General features: G+C 41.3%; 1 protein-coding gene across 8 annotated transcripts in view; it reads right to left on the bottom strand.

The window, feature by feature from the left end:
• The window catches only part of LOC129194678 (neurexin-2-like), a 543,165-nt gene that overhangs the window by 200,198 nt on the left and 323,512 nt on the right, over positions 1–19,455 (bottom strand). For all 8 annotated transcript variants that reach the window (XM_054799950.1, XM_054799957.1, XM_054799956.1 and 5 more), the window contains 5 exons: positions 18,427–18,546; positions 17,556–17,937; positions 16,840–17,030; positions 4,035–4,208; positions 318–437 (listed from right to left, as the gene is read on the bottom strand). In XM_054799950.1, the coding sequence (XP_054655925.1) occupies positions 318–437; positions 4,035–4,208; positions 16,840–17,030; positions 17,556–17,937; positions 18,427–18,546 (987 nt within the window). The remainder of the gene's footprint in view (positions 1–317; positions 438–4,034; positions 4,209–16,839; positions 17,031–17,555; positions 17,938–18,426; positions 18,547–19,455) is intronic.

Genomic DNA, 19,455 nt, shown 5'->3' with positions numbered 1-19,455 from the left:
CTCGTCCGTGAGTGGCGAGAGCCCCTCGCTAATGAGCCTGTTACTGTCACAACTCATCATGTGTAGCAATAACAAGATAGACTGAAGTAGTTTGTAGAAGGCAACAGAGGAGGGCGATGTACAGTATCTTACCTTGGCTGTCATCTCATAACAAGCAAACAAGTCTATCGGATTGTTAGCCTGGTCTTTACTCCTGTCTAAATCAAACATGCAAGAAATGCAGAATGCTAACAGAAGGCTAACTTCAAGGTTGCCTGTGGAGGTTTTATAGGAACCCAGCCTCACACCATTCGCTCGGACAAAACTTAGGGACTTACGGTCACTGCAGAATGAGCCTCCATAGGACGTCATGGTGCAGTCACAGGTGAAGCCCTCCCACTGTTGGAGACACACCCCTTGATGGTAGCAGGAGTCCTCCGTACAGGTGGTACTGGGTCCTAAGAGACACAAGTTTCATGTAAGAAAGTGACTAATAGGACAGATCATTTACGCCTGCTGGGGAGTAGGACCACCTTAAAAGCATTCCAGTAAACAAAAAAAAATCCAATGGCTGATAGATCGAGCGACGTTCCAATGCACTTTTCCTAGTGGGAGATCTTTCTACTTTTCTGGAATGCGGCATGTTCCCTGCTCAGTTGCCCTGGCAACAAAATGTACAGTTTGCCTCCAAGAACACTTCTGCAGCAGGATATTAACTCGGATGCATATGTTGAGCTTTCATTTAGTCTGATTTTAAATGTTGTTTCATTTTGGAGGAGCTGTCAAAATATCATCAATTGTATCGCTCAAAGCAACATTTCTAGCTAAATTGCATCCGATAGACCTCTACCAACTATAAGAAACCAATGATGGGTTGGCGGTTACTACTTAAACTTAAAATGTAAATAGATAAACAGAATACAAATATATTGTTATGTTAAGTTTGGCTTTGTAACCAAAGTGGGAAATTTTATGAACCGTATCCAAAATTATATTGAGATGGGTTCAAGGTTTTGTAGGAGACATTTCTTCAGTTCCTATGCCGTGCGTTCCTGGTGCGCTCATGGATGGCCGAAGGCATTTACATTCTCATTTTATGACGGCACCATTGTAACTTGTCTGCGGACTCACTCTTGCACGTCATATAAACTTCTGAGCCAGTATGAAACATGCTACAGTACCAGACATAGGACAACAGACATCTTCTTCTGCCATTAGCTAGGGGTGTCATGAGACACCCAACTCACGCAACGAGACGATGCACGAGATTGGGTCGAAGAGAATGAGACAAGACGAGATTTTAACATTAATATTAAGAAAAGTACAATGAAAAATCGGACTTTTTTATTTAACCGAGTCACAAAACAATGCGGGTGCATTTTGAAATGTTTACTGTCCAACAAATTGACACTAAATGATATTATTGTCAACATTTTTTCAGACCAAATAAACCATTTTTATAATAATAATGCAATATTTCCTTTAATATGTCATCTTTCACTGTTGATGTGTAGTTTTTCCCAGATGGGAAAACTATCGAGTAGATATGTTTGAGGTGGGACAGTTGGTTTTGTTGCCTTTTATGTTGCCATAACTTTCGAATAAATTCGGCATATTGGCTTTTATGTGTTGATGGGCTCACCTTGCTCATTAATATTCCCACATATGGGGCTTGTGGCATTTGGTACAAGCATCTTTTTCCCTCCTAATTTCGACAATATTACTTTGCATTGCTCCTCACAAGGCTCCATTATTTTGCTGTGTTAGTGTGTATGCCAGTGGCCCTGTGTCCTCCACAGAGATAAAGACACTGTATGACGGAAAAGAGGTGTCCCTCTGTTCTCAGTTATTAGATGAAGCCTCTAGGTGCTGAACCAATGCACAGAGTGAGCTCTCTTCCTGCCTGCTTGGAGGTGAGAGACGAGAAAAACACACGGAAAAATAAATCATTTAAAATAAAAAAAATAAACGTGATAGCAGCGATGTTCTCATGCAACATAAAGTTGACTTAAATTATTTTCTAACTTGTGCAGTTTGTTTCTGTTACAGCTGGCTAATTACCTGGCACCTTAATCAAAGAGAGTCCTTCGACTATTGATCAGATGCCTGAAAAACATCAACATTCCTCAGCCAAGCATGACATTTCATTTTCCAAATGCTCATGAAAAAATGAGCATGGACAACCAATATGGCTGCCCTATTCCTAGATAGACAGAAAGATAGCTTGTATAGACATTGTTTAATGAACGAATGACCGCAAAACATATAATCAATAATAACGTGCTAATTAATAATAAATGAGTGAATTCAGGAATACAGTGGAACTTTGGTTAGCGTCATTAATCCGTTCCAGAAGGTCCAACTCTAATCAAAGCATATTCTAAACCCATCCATTTTTCCCATAAGAAATAATAAATCCAATCAATATGTTCCAAAAAGCCCCAAATGTTAACGCAAAACATGTTTTTATAGTTTTACAATTAGAGTTTTACATGACGAAAACAATTCAAAATACATACAAATGTTGAATGAAAGGGATATACAGTATGAACATTTAAGCTTACTTTGATCTTCATTGAAGATGTGATTCTTGCCAAACACACGATGCGGCAGCGAGATCAACACGGACAACACCTTTGTGTTTTGACGTAAATCATTTCTTGAATTCAGTAGCGTTTCTCAACCCTAGTCAGTGCTTTTCTTTTGATCACGGCTGCAAAATAACCCAAAATGGATTCAAAGAAAGTTGCAAGTGCCAGCATTTGATAAAGAAGGTGAGAAACACCTTAATGCTAACCGAGGTTCCACCGTAAATGATATCAGACACTATAGTTCTCAGCATTCTGCCACTTGCTTGGACTATACTGTACTGTACCCTTCCTCCATTCTATAATTTTATTCCACATATTGATGTGCTTCAAGTTTTTAGTGCTGGATGTTTATCTAGAGCTACAGTCGATCGAGACACCCAATCCTGCAAACTCGTTCTGCAACAAAACAAGGTCAAAACAGGACAAAGTCGCTAGCAAACAGTTGTAAAGTCTGAGTTTTATAACGCACCTAAAACCTAGACAAGGAGATCAAACTCTTATCTTCATCAAGACACCGTGCTGCTAGAGCTGGACAAGTAAACCTCCAAGTGAGGCTGTTAGGCGAGCGCATAGAGGCCAGAAACCGAAAAGAGACACCACAAATATGTTTGACTGCTCCAGTCAGATCATGAAGGCCTGCTCCAGTCCAGGAGCTGCTGGCCAAAGGACTGTCAGGGCCGAGCTGGTTGAAGCAGAAGCACTCAGCTCTCTGGCACATCCAATCATTAGCTAATATTAGCATCAGTAGAACTTGCGTGCTGGTGGGAGTAAGTGTGATGGCTTAATGCCGTTTTAAACTGTGTTTGAAGTCAAGTAAATGTGGTGTGGAACTGTAGGCAGGTAATGAGTCTGGCTGGCAGAAGTAGCAATGATGCAGGAGGGGTTTGGTGGAGGTGGCATGAGGGAAAAAAAAAAAAAAAAACGCTGGATCAGTGCCTCATTGAGTCAGCCAGCGTGGCCCTTAGGGAAATCAAGCCTGTGCTCTTCGACGCTCAGTACGCCATTGGGATGTGGCGGAGGGGTAAAGGCGAGAGTGTGTGGGAGGAAGGAAGGAATGGGGGGGGACGATATTGCCAAAATCCAGTGATATATCCAGGATTAACTGGGCCAACTCTGGGGGCGCATGCGACTGGAGACTGCGGCGGAGAAAGTATATGTGAGGTAAACACACAGGAAATGTAAGATTAATGAAGCAAATGGCGAGGAAGGCGGGGGCATGGCTGAGATTAGCTACACTGAGAGATTCTTCACTCATGCAGGTTTTATGGTGCAATAGAGAGGATTTACACATGACGGGAGCTTAGACTGCAAAGGCTGCCCAGGGGCTGTGAGAGCATGGGAGTGGCCACTGGTGTGTATCAGTGAATAACAGCCACACAAGTGTTCCGTGGCGCCAGGCTACCATTTCACTTCTTTCTGTAAGGCGGGGGTGGCGGTATCAAATTTGTGATTTAAAAGACTCACCATCGCATCCTCGGTCCACCTGGCCCACCCTGTGGAGGGCATCTGCAATCAGGTCAGGGAGTCTCCCGTTCAGGTCCACAGAGGCCAGACAGCCCTGGTACCCATCCCGGGACGCAATCAGCTTGGGCAGATTACTGTACATGTTCTTTATCACGCCACCGATGTACAGCTCTCCTGCAAAACACAATAATACAATTATAGCGACATGAACTTAGTCTAGTAAGACAAGACAGACAATCATTTGTGAAGAAGGTAGGGATGTCACGAGACATCCAACTCACAAGACGAGACGATGCAAGAGAACAAGATTTCAACATTAATTTGAATAAATTCAGCATACAGGCTCATTCGTGTTGATGGGCTCACTGTGTGTGTGTGTGTGTGTATGCTAGCGGCCCAGCCTCCCCCCACAGAAACAAAGGGACGGTATGACTGACAAGAGGTCTCACGCCGTTCTGTAGAGGTGCTGAACCAATGCACAGAGTGAACACTCTTCCTGCTTGTTTGGAGACGAGGAAAACAGACATGCATGCACATGGCAATATATGGAGGCCAGCAAAATTATCGAGTTCATTTTTATTCATCTTGTGATTAATTAATTTATGTATTATCGCGATACATTTTTATTCTGAACGAGAAATCTTGCCAAATTTTAATCTTGCGAGCTCTTGTGACATGAGACCTTGTGACAACCCTAAAAGGAGGGCTTGGTGGTGGTCTGCGCTCTACTGAGTGCCATTCTTCTTTGCTTATTTGTTATTTAGCACTAGGTAGCAGGTGATAATTGCAGAGTGGTAACGATAATAATGACTTATTATAATAATAATTAATTAATAATAGTGCCTGCGGAAGCGGAAACGAAAACAGAGCTCTCTTTGACCACGTGGTAATTTATGAACAATTATATTGCACAACACAGCAGCAACAGAACCAATGTTGTAACAGCAACATTATTAAGTTTAATAGTGCGGTTGAGTTAATTGTAAACAACAGTAGAGCAAGTGTAACACAGATGACATTCACACCAACAGCCGAGTAGCAACATTTTAAAGTGCATGCAGAGATAGATAAAACCGCTGGATGTTGACCACTCATGGTACTTGAAATCCATGACAATCACTGCCAACTTATTGAGTTAACAAAAACTCCATTGGGTACAGCCACAGTTGTTCATGCCAATGTGTTTGACCTGGCGCTAATTACAGACACTGGTGGTTATTTGCTTTCATAGACCACAGACCTAGCGACTATGAGAGTGTTTAATTGAATACATTATTTATTAATTGAGAAAACAGTTTCCTACTAATTCCAGTGCACTTTTTGTACTACGTATAATTCTACATACTGTAAAATTGCACATAATAGTCAGACATATAGGTACTCTGCTTTGAAGAAACAATACAGTATGCAGGCTGAAAACATGGCTGTCACCACAAGACACAGAGTCATGGAAAGCGTTTCCCAGGAGACATCCATGTGATAAAATGCTTGTCGTGGCAGGGGTGCTGAGAACATGATCCGATGGTTCCCCCGATCCTGAGAGAAAAGCTTACGCTTAACGTGAGGTGATTGTAGCACATCCGACTACATCATTGAAAATGACATTTCATGCTTTGGGAGATTTACACTGTGCACCCCTTGGGAGGAGAAAAATGAACACAGGCAGCATTTCCTGGATGATATTTTGGTGTAACGTCAAGTAAATTGCATTAATATAAATGTGGAATGCCTTAGAAATGTCTTCAGTTATGGCCTTGAGGAAAGTGTCCAAAATGCTGTTGTACTGACTTATGAGGCAAACTTTCAACTTGAAGCCTGTGAGACGCAATGAGCCAAGAGGTCATTTGTACGTGGACTTTGTGTAATGGAATAAGTCAATGATGTTTGCAGACTTCTCTCCAGAATTAATGAGGACTTGACACTTCATGTTTCCCCCGCTGGAGGGGCTCCCTGGGCCTTACAATCAATGTAATGAATTCATTAGCTGTCTGACTGAGTGACGCACTGAACTCTGCAGCTGGTACAACCATTTAGCAAACATGAAATTATCTGTATGGAGTTCATCTCTAAAGAGCAAAAAGCGTGCTTTGTTTGAGATTCCGACTGGTCGACTGTACCTCTGCCTTTGAAAGGGCTTTCTTTGTTGGCAGTGTACACCAAAGCACGTTTTGTTGACTGTGTAAAGCACTAGATACTCACAAACTCCACTCACCCTAAAACAGTGCTTCTCAAATGGTGGGGCGGGAGTGAGAGGCAGGGAGGACTTTCAGTATTTGCGCAGACCTGCCAACATGTATGAATTTGTTGTACTCAGCATGCAATTTGATTCTTGAATACGCTTGTGTGATTCACTGTTGCATTTCGTTGGTTTCAGTTTCGAGTTCAGTCTGTACAGTACAGATACATACATAGATATTATCAGTTTTCTTTAGTATTTCATACTGGGGGGGTGCAAAAACATTTCTGTCCATCAGTGGGGGCATGACAGAAAATAATTGAGGACCACTGCCCTAAAATATGATCAGGACACCTCATCACCTTCTGCATTTGTGCTTTTTGAAGTGTTTGTGCTAATCTCACATTGTGTTTTATTAAACATGCCAATTGCATTTAAATTGCACTTGAAAAGAAGAATGCTGACAAACATGCTGTCATATAATTTCATTTAATAACCTAGTGGTTTGGCGTTATTATGCAATGTTTTTCGTTTATCTTTTTTTAATGATTATTTTTATTTTTGATGTATTTCTGTTTTCTTTCATCGCTGCTTCAGCTATCGCTCTATTCTTACACATTCCATGTTATTTTCTCTCCCTATTTGAAAATGGTCACATGCTAAACATTGGACGTGAACAGACGCTCACTAACCACTGAGACATGGAGAAAGTCTAGGCTTAAATAAACTCTGCTTCTTCCTGCTCCTTTTTGGGAATGTTGACTTGTGTAAGTGTAAACCTGTGATGTTCCTGTAGGCATTGGTAGGCCAATACCCAGTAATTTGATTCATTTTGTAGGTTATACTGTCTGTCAGAAGATCTGAGATCAATTGTCCTCAAAGTCAAGGTGATCAACTGATCACCGTTGCTTTTGAATGATCTAATCTTGTCATGACATTCAACTTGGTCTTGAGTCTTTCATTACTTGCTATTGACTGAGTCCGAATGTGATTGTGCTACTGATCCAACTTTTTGTTCACCAATAAGTTTCCTGTGTGTTACAGTGATGAGTAACCACTTTCTTGCGTTGTCCTGGTCTGACTCTGCTGTCCGAGCCGTGATGATGAATGCTTGTGCAGCAGAAGTGCAGCGGCAAGCGATCCAAAAGACACCAGCAATTATAGCTGTGCAGACATTGCCGGAGACCGAACACCTCCGCATTGCCATGGTTACTGTAATGACCTCTCAGGGGCCGGTGAAGGCAGTATGGAATGAAACGGGCCCCTGACACATTTGCGCGGGTCAATCAAGGGTTTTCAGGGGCTTTTTCTGCAGGACTTGTTTATGACAATTTCAAGACGGGAGCCAGTTTTGTAGAATTAAATGGCGCCTCTGACGTTGTATTACTTCATGGAAAATATGCTGTTTTCCACATGAACATTATTATTACATTATTACAGCTTCCTTTTCCTTATTTATATTTATTTGTCTGACTTCCTTTATTTCAGTGAAGGCAGGGGTGTGGCCCTCTGTTCAATTTTTTTGTCCCCCCCAGGCATAAAATTAAACATGAAACATTATGAAAGAGGAGAGAAAAAAGTAAAATATTGAACGTTTGAACAGGATATCACACTAACAATAATAATTACTGAAATGTATTTCACATCATGACACAAAATAAAATAAACCATTTGGAGACATTTGAATGCACATCACCTCACTATAATTTTGCAGGGAAAGGAATGTTATGCTTTGTCCAGTTAAGAATAGGTTAGTCAGTCAGTTTTCTCGTAATTACTCTTAGTATTAAAGGCAATAAAATTTGTGAAATTGCTGCAATGCAATACGAGAGTCAAGGCAGACTATTTAAATAACCGGGACAGCCAGGAGCTGACCTTTACACAGCACCCCAGGCCTGTAATTGGCTCTCAAGTGAAGTGATGTTATTGCGGTCTGTTTCCCCGCCTCCGTACACATGCTCAGATAGCATCAGAATTGAAGTTCAATAATGAAAAGTCCTGAATACACAAATGGCTGCTTTAATCTCCCTCTCCACCCCCCTTTCCCATTTCCCGGGCAAACACAAACTATTAAATGCCTTCATGTGATCTACTGTGGCTTTCTGACCCTTTCACATCAACACCGCAAAACTTATGTGTGCAAGCTCGTAAGTTGGATGGTGATTTATGTATGCTTAACGAGAAGACTTACTGTATAGATGCTGGTTCCATGTTCGTAATGCATCACCATGAATCCAAAACCTATATTTATGTAACGGAAGGCGGCTAGTGCAGCTGCGCAAGTGTTGGTAAATCTCACTCCCTTGAACTTAAGAGCTGCCCTGAACGCTGGGTCGACACAGGCTTTTGGCCCAACGATCAATGCTCTCGTCTCCCATTCCGAAGGTCCTGTGTTCGAGCCCCGGCGTGGGCAGTGTGAAGCAGGCGGGTTACATTTATTTACCTTTGTAGATCAAGATGCTGTACAATGACGTGGCACAGAGCGATACGAGCGATACGCTGTGATACCGCGACAAAGGTTCTGCATTAAGTGCTGCTTTTGTATTCCGCAGGGTTTGCGCAACTAATTGGAATCGCGTCTTTAACAGGCACACTTTACTGCCCAGAATAGAGAGTGGAAATTGGGTGGGTTCTTACAACTATTGATTACTTTAAAGTCGTGTTTGTTGAGCAGGACGCGCACCAGCCTTGCTCTCCTTCGGGCAGCGGGGGATTTCAATTGCTAAATAATGATGCTTCTCTTGACAGCAGTGATTGATTGCATCATGAGGCATGAGGCGATAAAAGGAAAAATGGGCTCCATATTTCGGAGGCTTTTTAATTTACTGGTTATATTAATGTAAAATTAAAATAAAATAATTCATATTTACCCACCTACTGCACCCAAGGTTACAGCCCTGAAGCTTTATTCACTTCATATTTGTCTTGACCCGTTTGTTCGGTATCCTCGCGTAATACGTTAACCTTGTCTTCAAGCATTCAAGCTTCTCTCTCTTGCCAGGGAAAAAAAAAAAAAAAAACTCTTTTCAACAGATCACTTGCTCCTGTGATCCCCATAGAGCTAGCAAGTGGAATTGCCTTTTGATGTAATACAAGTAAAGAACGGTTAAAGCATTTGTTGACCAGCTGACAAGGGTGAAGTAAAAGGGTGCACGGGTGTATGCATTCGTAAATGGATTTTTCAGGACGGAACATTCAACATGGTCCCATATGGAAAAGAAATAGAAAAAAGAGAAAAAAAGAGAAAAAAATGTTAAATTTCAGTCACCTTCAGTTTATGTTTCATATATTGTGCATCATGTGAGGCTTACATGATTTACTCTTGAAAGTGGCTACTTTTGCTTTTTTTTCATCCAAGATAATAAAATAAATTTCATAAGAATCATGTGAAAACAACTACTGTATGTTTGTCATATATAATATATCACATCTCAGCATAAGTTCCATACGTGTTTCATATCATTTTTTTAAATAGTAATCTATAAGCACTGTATATTAGTATATAAGTATATTTCATAATCTTGTGACTGAAAGTTTTTTCTATTACTTTTCCATTTGGGGTGCCAAGGTGGACCAGTTTCCCACATGGTACACATTGAGTGAGGTAGAACTTGCCACAGTCATGCGATTAGGCTGTAAACAAATACAGTGCAGCCCAGCCTTTGGCGCATGGTAGTCATGGCTAGAGATACTGCCGGGGAGAAGCCACAGTATGAAAACCCCTCTACCGTCAATAAAGTCTCCTGTTTGGGAACGCTTGGCTTTCCTGGTGAAATGCGTAAACGGACAAAGACGTATGACAAAAGCAGTGTGTTGCCATTGTTCAGTATAGATGGAGAATTGTATTTATTGGAGATATATACCTGAGTTTTTATTGATTTTAATTTAAAAAAAATGTTTCATTGTAGAAAAAAAAAAAAAAACATTCAAGATGTTTACAGAGAAGCCATGCAATTTTATTTTTTACAGTTTGCATTTTGTTCTCTAACTGTACCCAAAATTGAACTGCACCATGACCAAACATAAAAAAAAATGTACATATAAAATTATGATTATGGTGTGCAGTTGCAGTTAGAAGTTAGTTCAATACTGTATACTAGAGACTCACCGACTCATCTGTTCTACATCCAATCAGGGTCCCTGTTCATTTTTAATCATATATAACACAAAATTGTCAAAGCCGTTGAGGTAAAGACGAAAAGCAGTAGGTTTTCAACACATTTGTATGATGATGTAAATGACATAAATCACATTTCTATGATCATAGCAATGGTCAACAGCCATAGCTTAATCTCAACAGGTAAGAATGGCCATTGACTGAAATCGTTACAAAGCAGGAACAACAAGGAAGGTGATTACAGTGACAGCAGCGAGGATGAAATGGTGTCGGCAGTGAGAAAGGTTTTTGTGCATTGTACCCCCCCCACTCGCAAAGACTCCGATTACAAGACGCTGGAGTTGAGACATTCATTCCATCTGACGTGAGGCAGTAATCCAGTTATACTTTGTGTGATTTGTTTGGTTATTATCATGGAAATGTTCTCAGGGTGTGCTTTGGCAGAGCTTCATTGCAAAACCTCCGCCTCCTTTGCCATTTGCGATACTCCACCAGGTGAAATTGAAGCTGTGTTAAAAAGGAAATTATATAGATCTGCGCATTCCACTCTGACTAAAAAACATCATGCAATGCCTGCTTCTCCACCTTGGGCTTGAGACAAATATTGAGTGCCTGCAAAAATTGGTATCATGAGAAAAAAATAAGGAACTATCAACCGTTTTTGGAAAGGATATTGAGTCAGATATATGAAAACATGAAACATAAAACACATAAAAATTAAAAAATAAATAACAAATCCCACTGGAATTAGTAGGATATGAACATTTTTCTCAATTAATAAAACATTTATTAAATTAACCAAAGAGTCTCTTATATCGCCGGGTGTCTGGTGTACAAAAGAAAATAACCGCCAGGGTCTCTAATTAGTGCCAAGTCAAAAACATTGGCATTAACAGCTGTGGCTGTAGGCAACTTGCGTTTTAAAATATACAACATAAATTGGCAAGAAATACCTCAATACTAAATAAAGAAAAATTTGTTCGGGACCAAAAATCACTCCATACTCTCTATTGCTCTCAGGTATTACTACATCTAACTGATTGTGTGGAGATATGGGGAAATAACTATAAAAGTACACTTCACTCGCTAAATGTACTTCAAAAAGGTCATTTAGGATCATTCATAATGCCGCGTATAGAGAACACATAAACCCATTATTCCTAAAATCACAATTGTTAAAATTTGTTGAGCTGGTAAACTTTCATTTAGCTACAATTATGCATAAAGCAAACAATAACCTGCTACCCAAAAATGTAATACAATTCTTCTCAACAAGGGCCAGGTAGATAGGTGGTTGTGAGCTAACAAAAAATGGAACCCACCTTCCACCTATCCGAGCATCCATGGATGACATGACCACCCTGACCATTACTGCAGCATGCACCAGGCGACTACTTGGAAAGCTGCAGGAGAACATCAGTTGGGCCTAGATGAAAATCAAGCTGAATAACTCACAAAGCATCTCAATAGTCAAGGGAGAGCTTAAGAACGTGTTCTGCACTGGTGACGATCCAGGTCCGATGGTGTCAGAGCAACCTGTCAAAAGCCTGGGCCGATGGTACAATGCAAGCCTCAAGGACAAAGACCAGGTGCAGGTATTAAGCCAGGACATCACCAGTCTAGACACCATCAACAAGACAATGCTGCCAGGGAAGCTCAAACTCTGGTGCCTACAATTTGGACTTCTCCGTAGGGTAATGTGGCCACTCACGATCTACGAGGTCCCAATGACAACGGTGGAAAAGATGGAGCAAAACATAACTTTGTATGTGAAGAGGTGGCTTGGGGTCCCACGCTGATTAACCAACATCAGCATCTACGGCAAAAAAGTCCTTGAACTACCTATCACGAGCCTCACTGAAGAATACAAGCGCTCTAAAGTGAGACTACAGATGACATTGAAGGATTCCAGAGATCAGACCATCAGAAATGCTGCACCAGCTCTGTTAACGGGAAGGAAATGGACACCATCAGACATAGTACAGCATGCTACGTCAGCCCTGAAGCATGACATTGTGGGTCATGCCCAGCAGGGAAGAGGAGGATTTGGCGTTGCAGTGAATAAACCAATTTGGCACTAAGCTTCAGCTTCACAAAGAAGGAAAATGGCGGAAGAGGAAGTGCGCCGTCAGGAAGAGGCTGAAAGAAATGCAAAGGCTGTCTCTCTTGCCAAGCAGGGACAATGGATGAGGTGGGAAGGCGTGGAGAAGAGAAAGCTCACCTGGAGGCAGCTCTGGGAAATGGAAGCAAGAAACATCAGCTTCATCATAAGAGCAACATATGATGTGCTCCCATCCCCCAAAAAACCTTCACCAGTGGTATGGCGAGGCCCCAGCCTGCGCCCTTTGCCCAAATTCAGTGACTCTCAAACACATCTTGACCAGTTGTACACCTGTAGGCACAATCAGGTCATCAAGAGTCTGGCAGCAGCCCTCGAGAGCAAGAGGAACACCATCAACTTCTTGGCCTTGAGAGCTGCCATTTCCATCTCTGTGCCAACATTCGTTCAAGAGGGACAGAAACAGCCTAACCAACCAGCTACCAAACCAGAAACTGGACAGCTAGTCATGGCCCGGGATTGGAAGATGCTAGTTGATATTGGCAAGCGACTAATCTTTCCCCAGAGTTTGCAACCACCACCATCAGGCCAGACTCGGTGTTATGGTCCCCTTGACTAAAGGTGAATGTATGATGATGTGTACATTATCTTTAAACTCAACACTCGCTTACACGGAGCCCAGGAGACAACATGAATGTTTGTTTTTTTTAATCGCCCGTGTGTGTTGTTAAGGCGCGCATCTACCACTGCACGAAATTAAACCAACACCCATAAGTCAATAACATCACGTTCTGTTGTTACATGAGATTGTGAGATCATCTCGCACATTTCTTACAACACAAACCATAAAGCTTGGTTTAACCAATCTCCAGACACACGCTGCAGCCAGAGTTTTGGAACATCACCACTCTGGCCGCAGTTTTCCAAAAGCTCAGTCTTTAAGGACAAATACTTACGTTTTCATGTGGACGAGAGGCCAAAACACATAGAAAAATATCTGTTTTTCAAATGTTATGCATACAGGATTTTCATATTTCAGAAATTCCACTTAACCCTTTGCGCTTTATGTGAATAAATACCCCGGCTAAAAAAGACCAGAGTTCTGTAGAGAACACAGATAATAAATGTGTGTAGCTCCAAGTGACTGTGCAAAATGATAATAAACTCTTTACTTAATCTGCATTTTGTAAGCATTAGGTTTAAATGCTTTCTAATCTCGTCCAAGACATTCTGAACAGGCTGTGTTCGCAAAGCTGTAAGAGATTGTCCTGCTTGATGATCATCCTTGAACCCATAAATATATAAGATATTAGATAATTATTAGTCTTGAGTATTTAAGATTACAGTACATACTGTAGGGCCTACGGGTGGCTATGGATAAATGATCAAATCTGCTTATTCTTACTCATTTTCAGACATGATGTGTAAACATGTGATGTAACTGTTAAGCATAAGCAAAATAAACTACCGGTAACAGAACAGAATAGAATAGAATAGAATAGAAGAGGCTTTTACAGTATTGTCATTGCACCGTTTGACATAACAGAATTGTGGACAATTACCATCACTTCTATGTTCACCCTAAGAATTCAGCATACACGACAATATCAATCCATAACTACCCTTGGTGTCTTTCTCCCATAGCCCCTTATGCTGACAAATCGATGCATCAAGGCTTCTTTTTATTTTGCTCATCCAAACAACAAAGAGATTGAGAACGGGGAACACACAAAACAAGCCTGTCTTTCTGCAAGCAAGATAAAGCTTACATAATGTTCTTTTCTTTGATACACAGGTAGAAGCACACCAGAGAAATTGTGGGAATTGCTTATTGTTGCTATTTGTACTATGGGGTTGATTCCCAGACCGTTGTGAGTAACTGTGTGTGTGTGTGTGTGTGTGTGTGTGTGGATATGCCGCACAGTCAGAAGAGAACACATCGCCTCTGTGCATGCGTGTGGTGTGTTTATAGAAGATGTAAGACGGTGGGGAAAATTGCTGGAATGTGTGTTGATGTTTTTGTCAAGAGGATTCCTCGTGCTGCCTTGTGTTTTTTCTGTGGTACATGACATGGCAGTACAACAGCACATTATCTTTGAAAGAGCACAATATGAATGACGTGAGGAGTGAACATGACAACATCCTTGGGCCTCTGGAGTTCCTCGTTCAAGGCATGACAATAAGCAGTAGATTGTATACAGTGGCTTGTACTAAGGAGGCTAGTGTTGTCATGGCAACACCACATCACTTTCTTCGGTGGACCTTCATATATTTTAATATATTTTGTGACAGGTTTTGTCCATTTATAATTTGTGTTAGTTTCAATGAATTATTATTAGTAGTATGAGTTATATTGTTTTCTTTTATTCGTAGCTTCATCCAATTGTATGTACCACAAATGCTACAATTAACGCGTCTACTCTAGGGAACGATTCATCCACTAGCGATGTATCGATTTATATTCCTATGATCCAACTGCTTTGATCTGTGCTCAGCAAGTTTCAATTCCGGATGACATATATCGATCTAACATTGTTTAAAAGGTAATCAATCAATTGAATTGATACTAGGAAATAAGGTACTGGATTTAAGAAACGGCAGGCTCTATATGGATGTGTGTTTTTTTTAGCCCTTTCAATGACAAAGACGTTAAACGTTACACATGTAACAGTTTGATTTGGCTTAAGTTGATTACTTCATGCCTGTTGAGTGACGTCATGTAAAGGCGACTGTTGTGGTTACCAGGTTTTACAGTGTGGTTGGCACATGTGCAGTTGAATAAATGGAGCTGACACGTCCGCTCCGAATTCGTGAGTTTTTGTCCTGTAAAGAGTGACTCTAGACACCCTACACCTACACCTCGGGCGCTAGACTCGATTCAGCCTGCCTGTGATGTAATCGGCACACTTTATACTGGATTTATACTTATATACTTTATATTTATATAGTGTTAGACCACACTGAGTCATACAAGTGCTTTGAAAGTTAAATCCAACTTTAAGCCTTTCAAACTCATGGATCGGAGCTTCAGGACAAGATGAAAGGTACAGTATGTAGGATATAAATTCACATTAATATCTATGTGCAGATGAAATTTTGTTAAAATCTGATATGTTAATTGTGCCCCGGAATTACTGTGTATATGCAATTTGTAGTGTGGCGTGTGACAACAAATGTAAAACAAATGTCACAGCCGAAGTTATTGTATGTTTTGTAGTACGGTTGTACTTGGTCGGTGGGTCAAACACAGCTTTTGTCTTGACTGAGTGTTAAAGCAACGGGAACCAAAGGCACTATTTCCTGCTATGAAATGTGGTCTAACTTATTTAATACTTGGGGTAGAGAAGTGAATGAGGTATCAAATTAAAGTTCAAGGCATGTTTAATCAGATAAAATTAATCACAGACTTGATTTAATTTAACCTGTTAATTCATTCATTGTTAATTCAACCTGAAGTGTTTGTTGCACTTTATTAAAATAAAATATGAATGCATTTGCCATTAATTGTTGTTTACTTGTTTGTTTATGTAAATAATTAATTTATACCTGATCTCCTTACAAAAAACAACGGCAATCTAGGAAACTTCAACTGCACTGTCCAGTATGCAGGGATTTATTTCACAGTCAGACTGGTTGCATTTTTGGCTAAAAAGTTACTTAATCGATTTAAAGTGACTGAATCGTTTTGGACCGTATTGTTCTAAATTAACCAATTTTGTCCTTGAATCGTATCGGCAACCACAAACACAAATCAAATTGTTATTAAAACAAATCGTTACACCCCTACTATATTTAGTTAACACAGTCAGGTATTTTCAGCAACAGAACCAAATAACCATCAGTGTTAAAAAAAAAAAACAAAAACACTGGCATTAACAGCTAAAGCTGTCGGCAGCCTCCTAATTTTGTGTTTATTGACTCCACAAGATAGAAGTACCGGCATTTAAAGTACCATGAGCGGTCAGCATGTATCATCTTTATCTACCTCTGCATGCATTTTAAAATGTTGCTACTTAGCTGGTGTTGTGAAAGTCATGTGTCTTACACTTGCCGTACTGTTTACAATGAACTCATCAGCGCTATTAATGCTGGCTGAGCAGTATGCTTCTTAACGCTATTACTACATTGGTTCTGTTGCTGCCAGGTTGTACAATATACTTCTTAATAAACCATGTGGTCAAAGTGAGATACTGTAAGTTATCTTTTCCCCTTTCTCATGCATGCACTCCAAAGCATGATTAAAAAATGAACTTGTTATACATATAAAATGAGTTTTCACATTTCGGAAATAATAGCCTCTCTCCAATTATCATCTGCTTTCAATTAACAGGCAATAATTAATTATTAATTGTGCTACAGAGGCATTTCTCTTTAGCAGAGCATTTTATCAACCGGCTGATGCTGATTTTTTCGGCTGTATTTAAGTCTTTTGTATTGCTTTTGGGGACGTTACCTTTGAGATCCAGGTTGCGGGCTCCATTGGAGTGCTGAGTCACGGTGCGCGAGTCGATCTTGAGCGTATGTACGTTGTTGGCGTCCCGGGACACCACCACATTGTGCCACTGGTTGTCGTTGAGCGGCTTGTCAGAGTTGCCCTTCATCAGTGACGGCCCATTGCCAAGGTCAAAGACGTAGTGGACGTACCTGGGGAGGGAGGCAGGAACAATGACAAAGGTGATGTGTGTGTGTTAAGTGCTTCAAATATAATTCAGCAACTGTCCTCGTTACCCCTTCATGCCGCACTGGTTTGTCTGGAGGTGCTTAAAGATAGATGACGCTTCACTCTCAACGCCTAATGGCTCCATATTTTCTGTCACCCATTTTTTGCTGTTTTATGTTAAAGTGTATAACACCTGCACATTGGGATGTACATGGAGACACAGCCTAAATCTTTACTACTCTGTTTACTACTCTCTCTTGCCTAAAGCACAATTTATGGCCAGTAGCTGGGCCTTCTCGCAGACATATTTTGGGCAGAGACTATTTTGGCTGTTGCATTCACAATAGAAGCACTAATTCCTGAGCTCTTTGTGTTCTGCTAAACAGAGAACAAGAGGAAGGGAGAAACACAAGCAAACGCCTCTTTTATAGTGTAATTATAAACAGCGCTCTTCAGCATCTGCTTTGTGTTTGTCCACTCCAGTCCTTAAAGTCCGTTCTGATGCTCACCCTTTGACCAGTTCCACAACAATGAAGTCGCTCCCATCTCCAGAGTTGAACAACATCAGGCCGTCGGGCGTGGTGGTCTTAAACTGGAAGAAGAGGTGCATGGAGGCATAAGCCTGCAGCGTGGCCAGTGCGAGGTAGCTGCCTTTGGTCCGGAATGTCACCGGGTCAGCAATGATATGCCGCATGCCGAAGCGGGCATTGAGCTCGCAGTAGGAGATGTCGCCATTCTTGCACTGGTCCAGGTAGGGGACCCCGTTGAAGGCGAGGCCCTGCAGGTGGCCGATGAAGTTGGAGGGCACCACGGCAATGAAGCGGCGCTCGGTCATTATGCCCGTCTCGATGTTGTGGAACTCTAGACGTGTGTGGGCACCAGTCATCTGGCCTGGAATGATGGGAGATGCTGATAAACATCACTCATTTAGACAAATAATGATGTTGCACTGTTCTGCTTTAGGCAATGGAAGGTGTCCAGGGAAATATCCATGCTCTGTTACAATCATTATATCCATTCCATCAGGGTTGCAAGTTTGTCTTGAGAGTTTCATTTTATTGCATATGTTCATCTGCCGTGAAGGAAATTAACAATGACATAACAATGCAGAGACTATTACTGTGTGTGCCATTTTGCATTTGGCTCCAAAAATAGTCATTAAAAGTTCCTGGATGCTATTTTTTTTTCCTTTTGCCACAATAACACACCATGGAGGACATGGCAAGGTCACCCATGGATCTGGGATATTCTGTGCTCATGCCAAGCTCACACCTTTTTCTTCCTTCTCTGCTTTTATCCTTTCATCTTCCTCCTTGGTGTTTTTGTTGGCAGCTCTTAACTCTTTCACTGCATTCGCTAACGTGAATAGTGCTAACTCACCTTCCACTGTGACGTTATCCACAGACAGCTGCAGGCTCTTGCCTCGTCGCACCACCTTCACCGTGTGCCACTCGTTATCGTTCAGCTTCTGACCTGCAAACAGCGTCTCGGGTCCTTTGCCTGTGGACAAGCGAGGGAGTGAAATCACAGCACTGCAGGAAGTTGTGTGTGTGTGTGTGTGCATGTGTGTATGTGTGCATTTCCACGCTCCTTCAACACAATTTCCACGCACAGTCTGTGACACAAAAAGTGGAGAAAATCCAAACCTGTTCACACCGAGGTTTTCCTTAAATAAAATATATGACGTACTAGCCTGCTCTAGTACATAACCAAACAAGCTCTGCTTGTTCCTACGACTTTTCGGAGATTGTTGAATTATGCAAGTACAAACATGTGATGCTCTTTATTGTAAACATAGTTACAAACTGTTGAAATCAACTCAACTAAACAAAACCATATTTACATGCTAAACCAACACTTGTTATTGTTGCCGATTAAATTGAACTGACAAGTGGCCAAAGTAGTACCAGTTGTTCCCTTTTTACCAGGAAACCCCAAAGACAGAACTAACTCAAAGCCAAGTAGACAAGTAGCCCCCCCCCCAAAGCAAAATCATACAGTGGTTCATGAGACCAACTCTCATGTTATTCTTATCATGACCCGCTTCAGGAAGCAGGCCCATCCTCATACAGCCAAGGAGGCAGGTCCCCCACCCCAGGGGTCCTTCACCGACTGCATCCACCCTCCATAAAAGAGAAAGGCGATGCTTTGGGGCTGTGACATGCTGACAGGCTGCCATACATCCCCGCCATCTTTGTTCTCATCTCATAAACAACTTTGACTGATGCCATCCGATACATCAGTTTGCTTTCTCCTGCATAAAATATTCAGAAACACGTCAGAACTTTAATCAAAACAGCATGATTAAGGAAAAGACCATCAGTTTGCAATGGCCACATTTCACACAAACCAATGAAGAAGTGACAGATAATTTCTCCAAAACGCACACGTGGGCATACACAGATGTTT

Source organism: Dunckerocampus dactyliophorus, chromosome 15, assembly GCF_027744805.1.
Source record: "Dunckerocampus dactyliophorus isolate RoL2022-P2 chromosome 15, RoL_Ddac_1.1, whole genome shotgun sequence".
Classification (NCBI taxonomy): domain Eukaryota; kingdom Metazoa; phylum Chordata; class Actinopteri; order Syngnathiformes; family Syngnathidae; genus Dunckerocampus; species Dunckerocampus dactyliophorus.
This window is presented reverse-complemented; position numbering and strand designations above follow the sequence as displayed.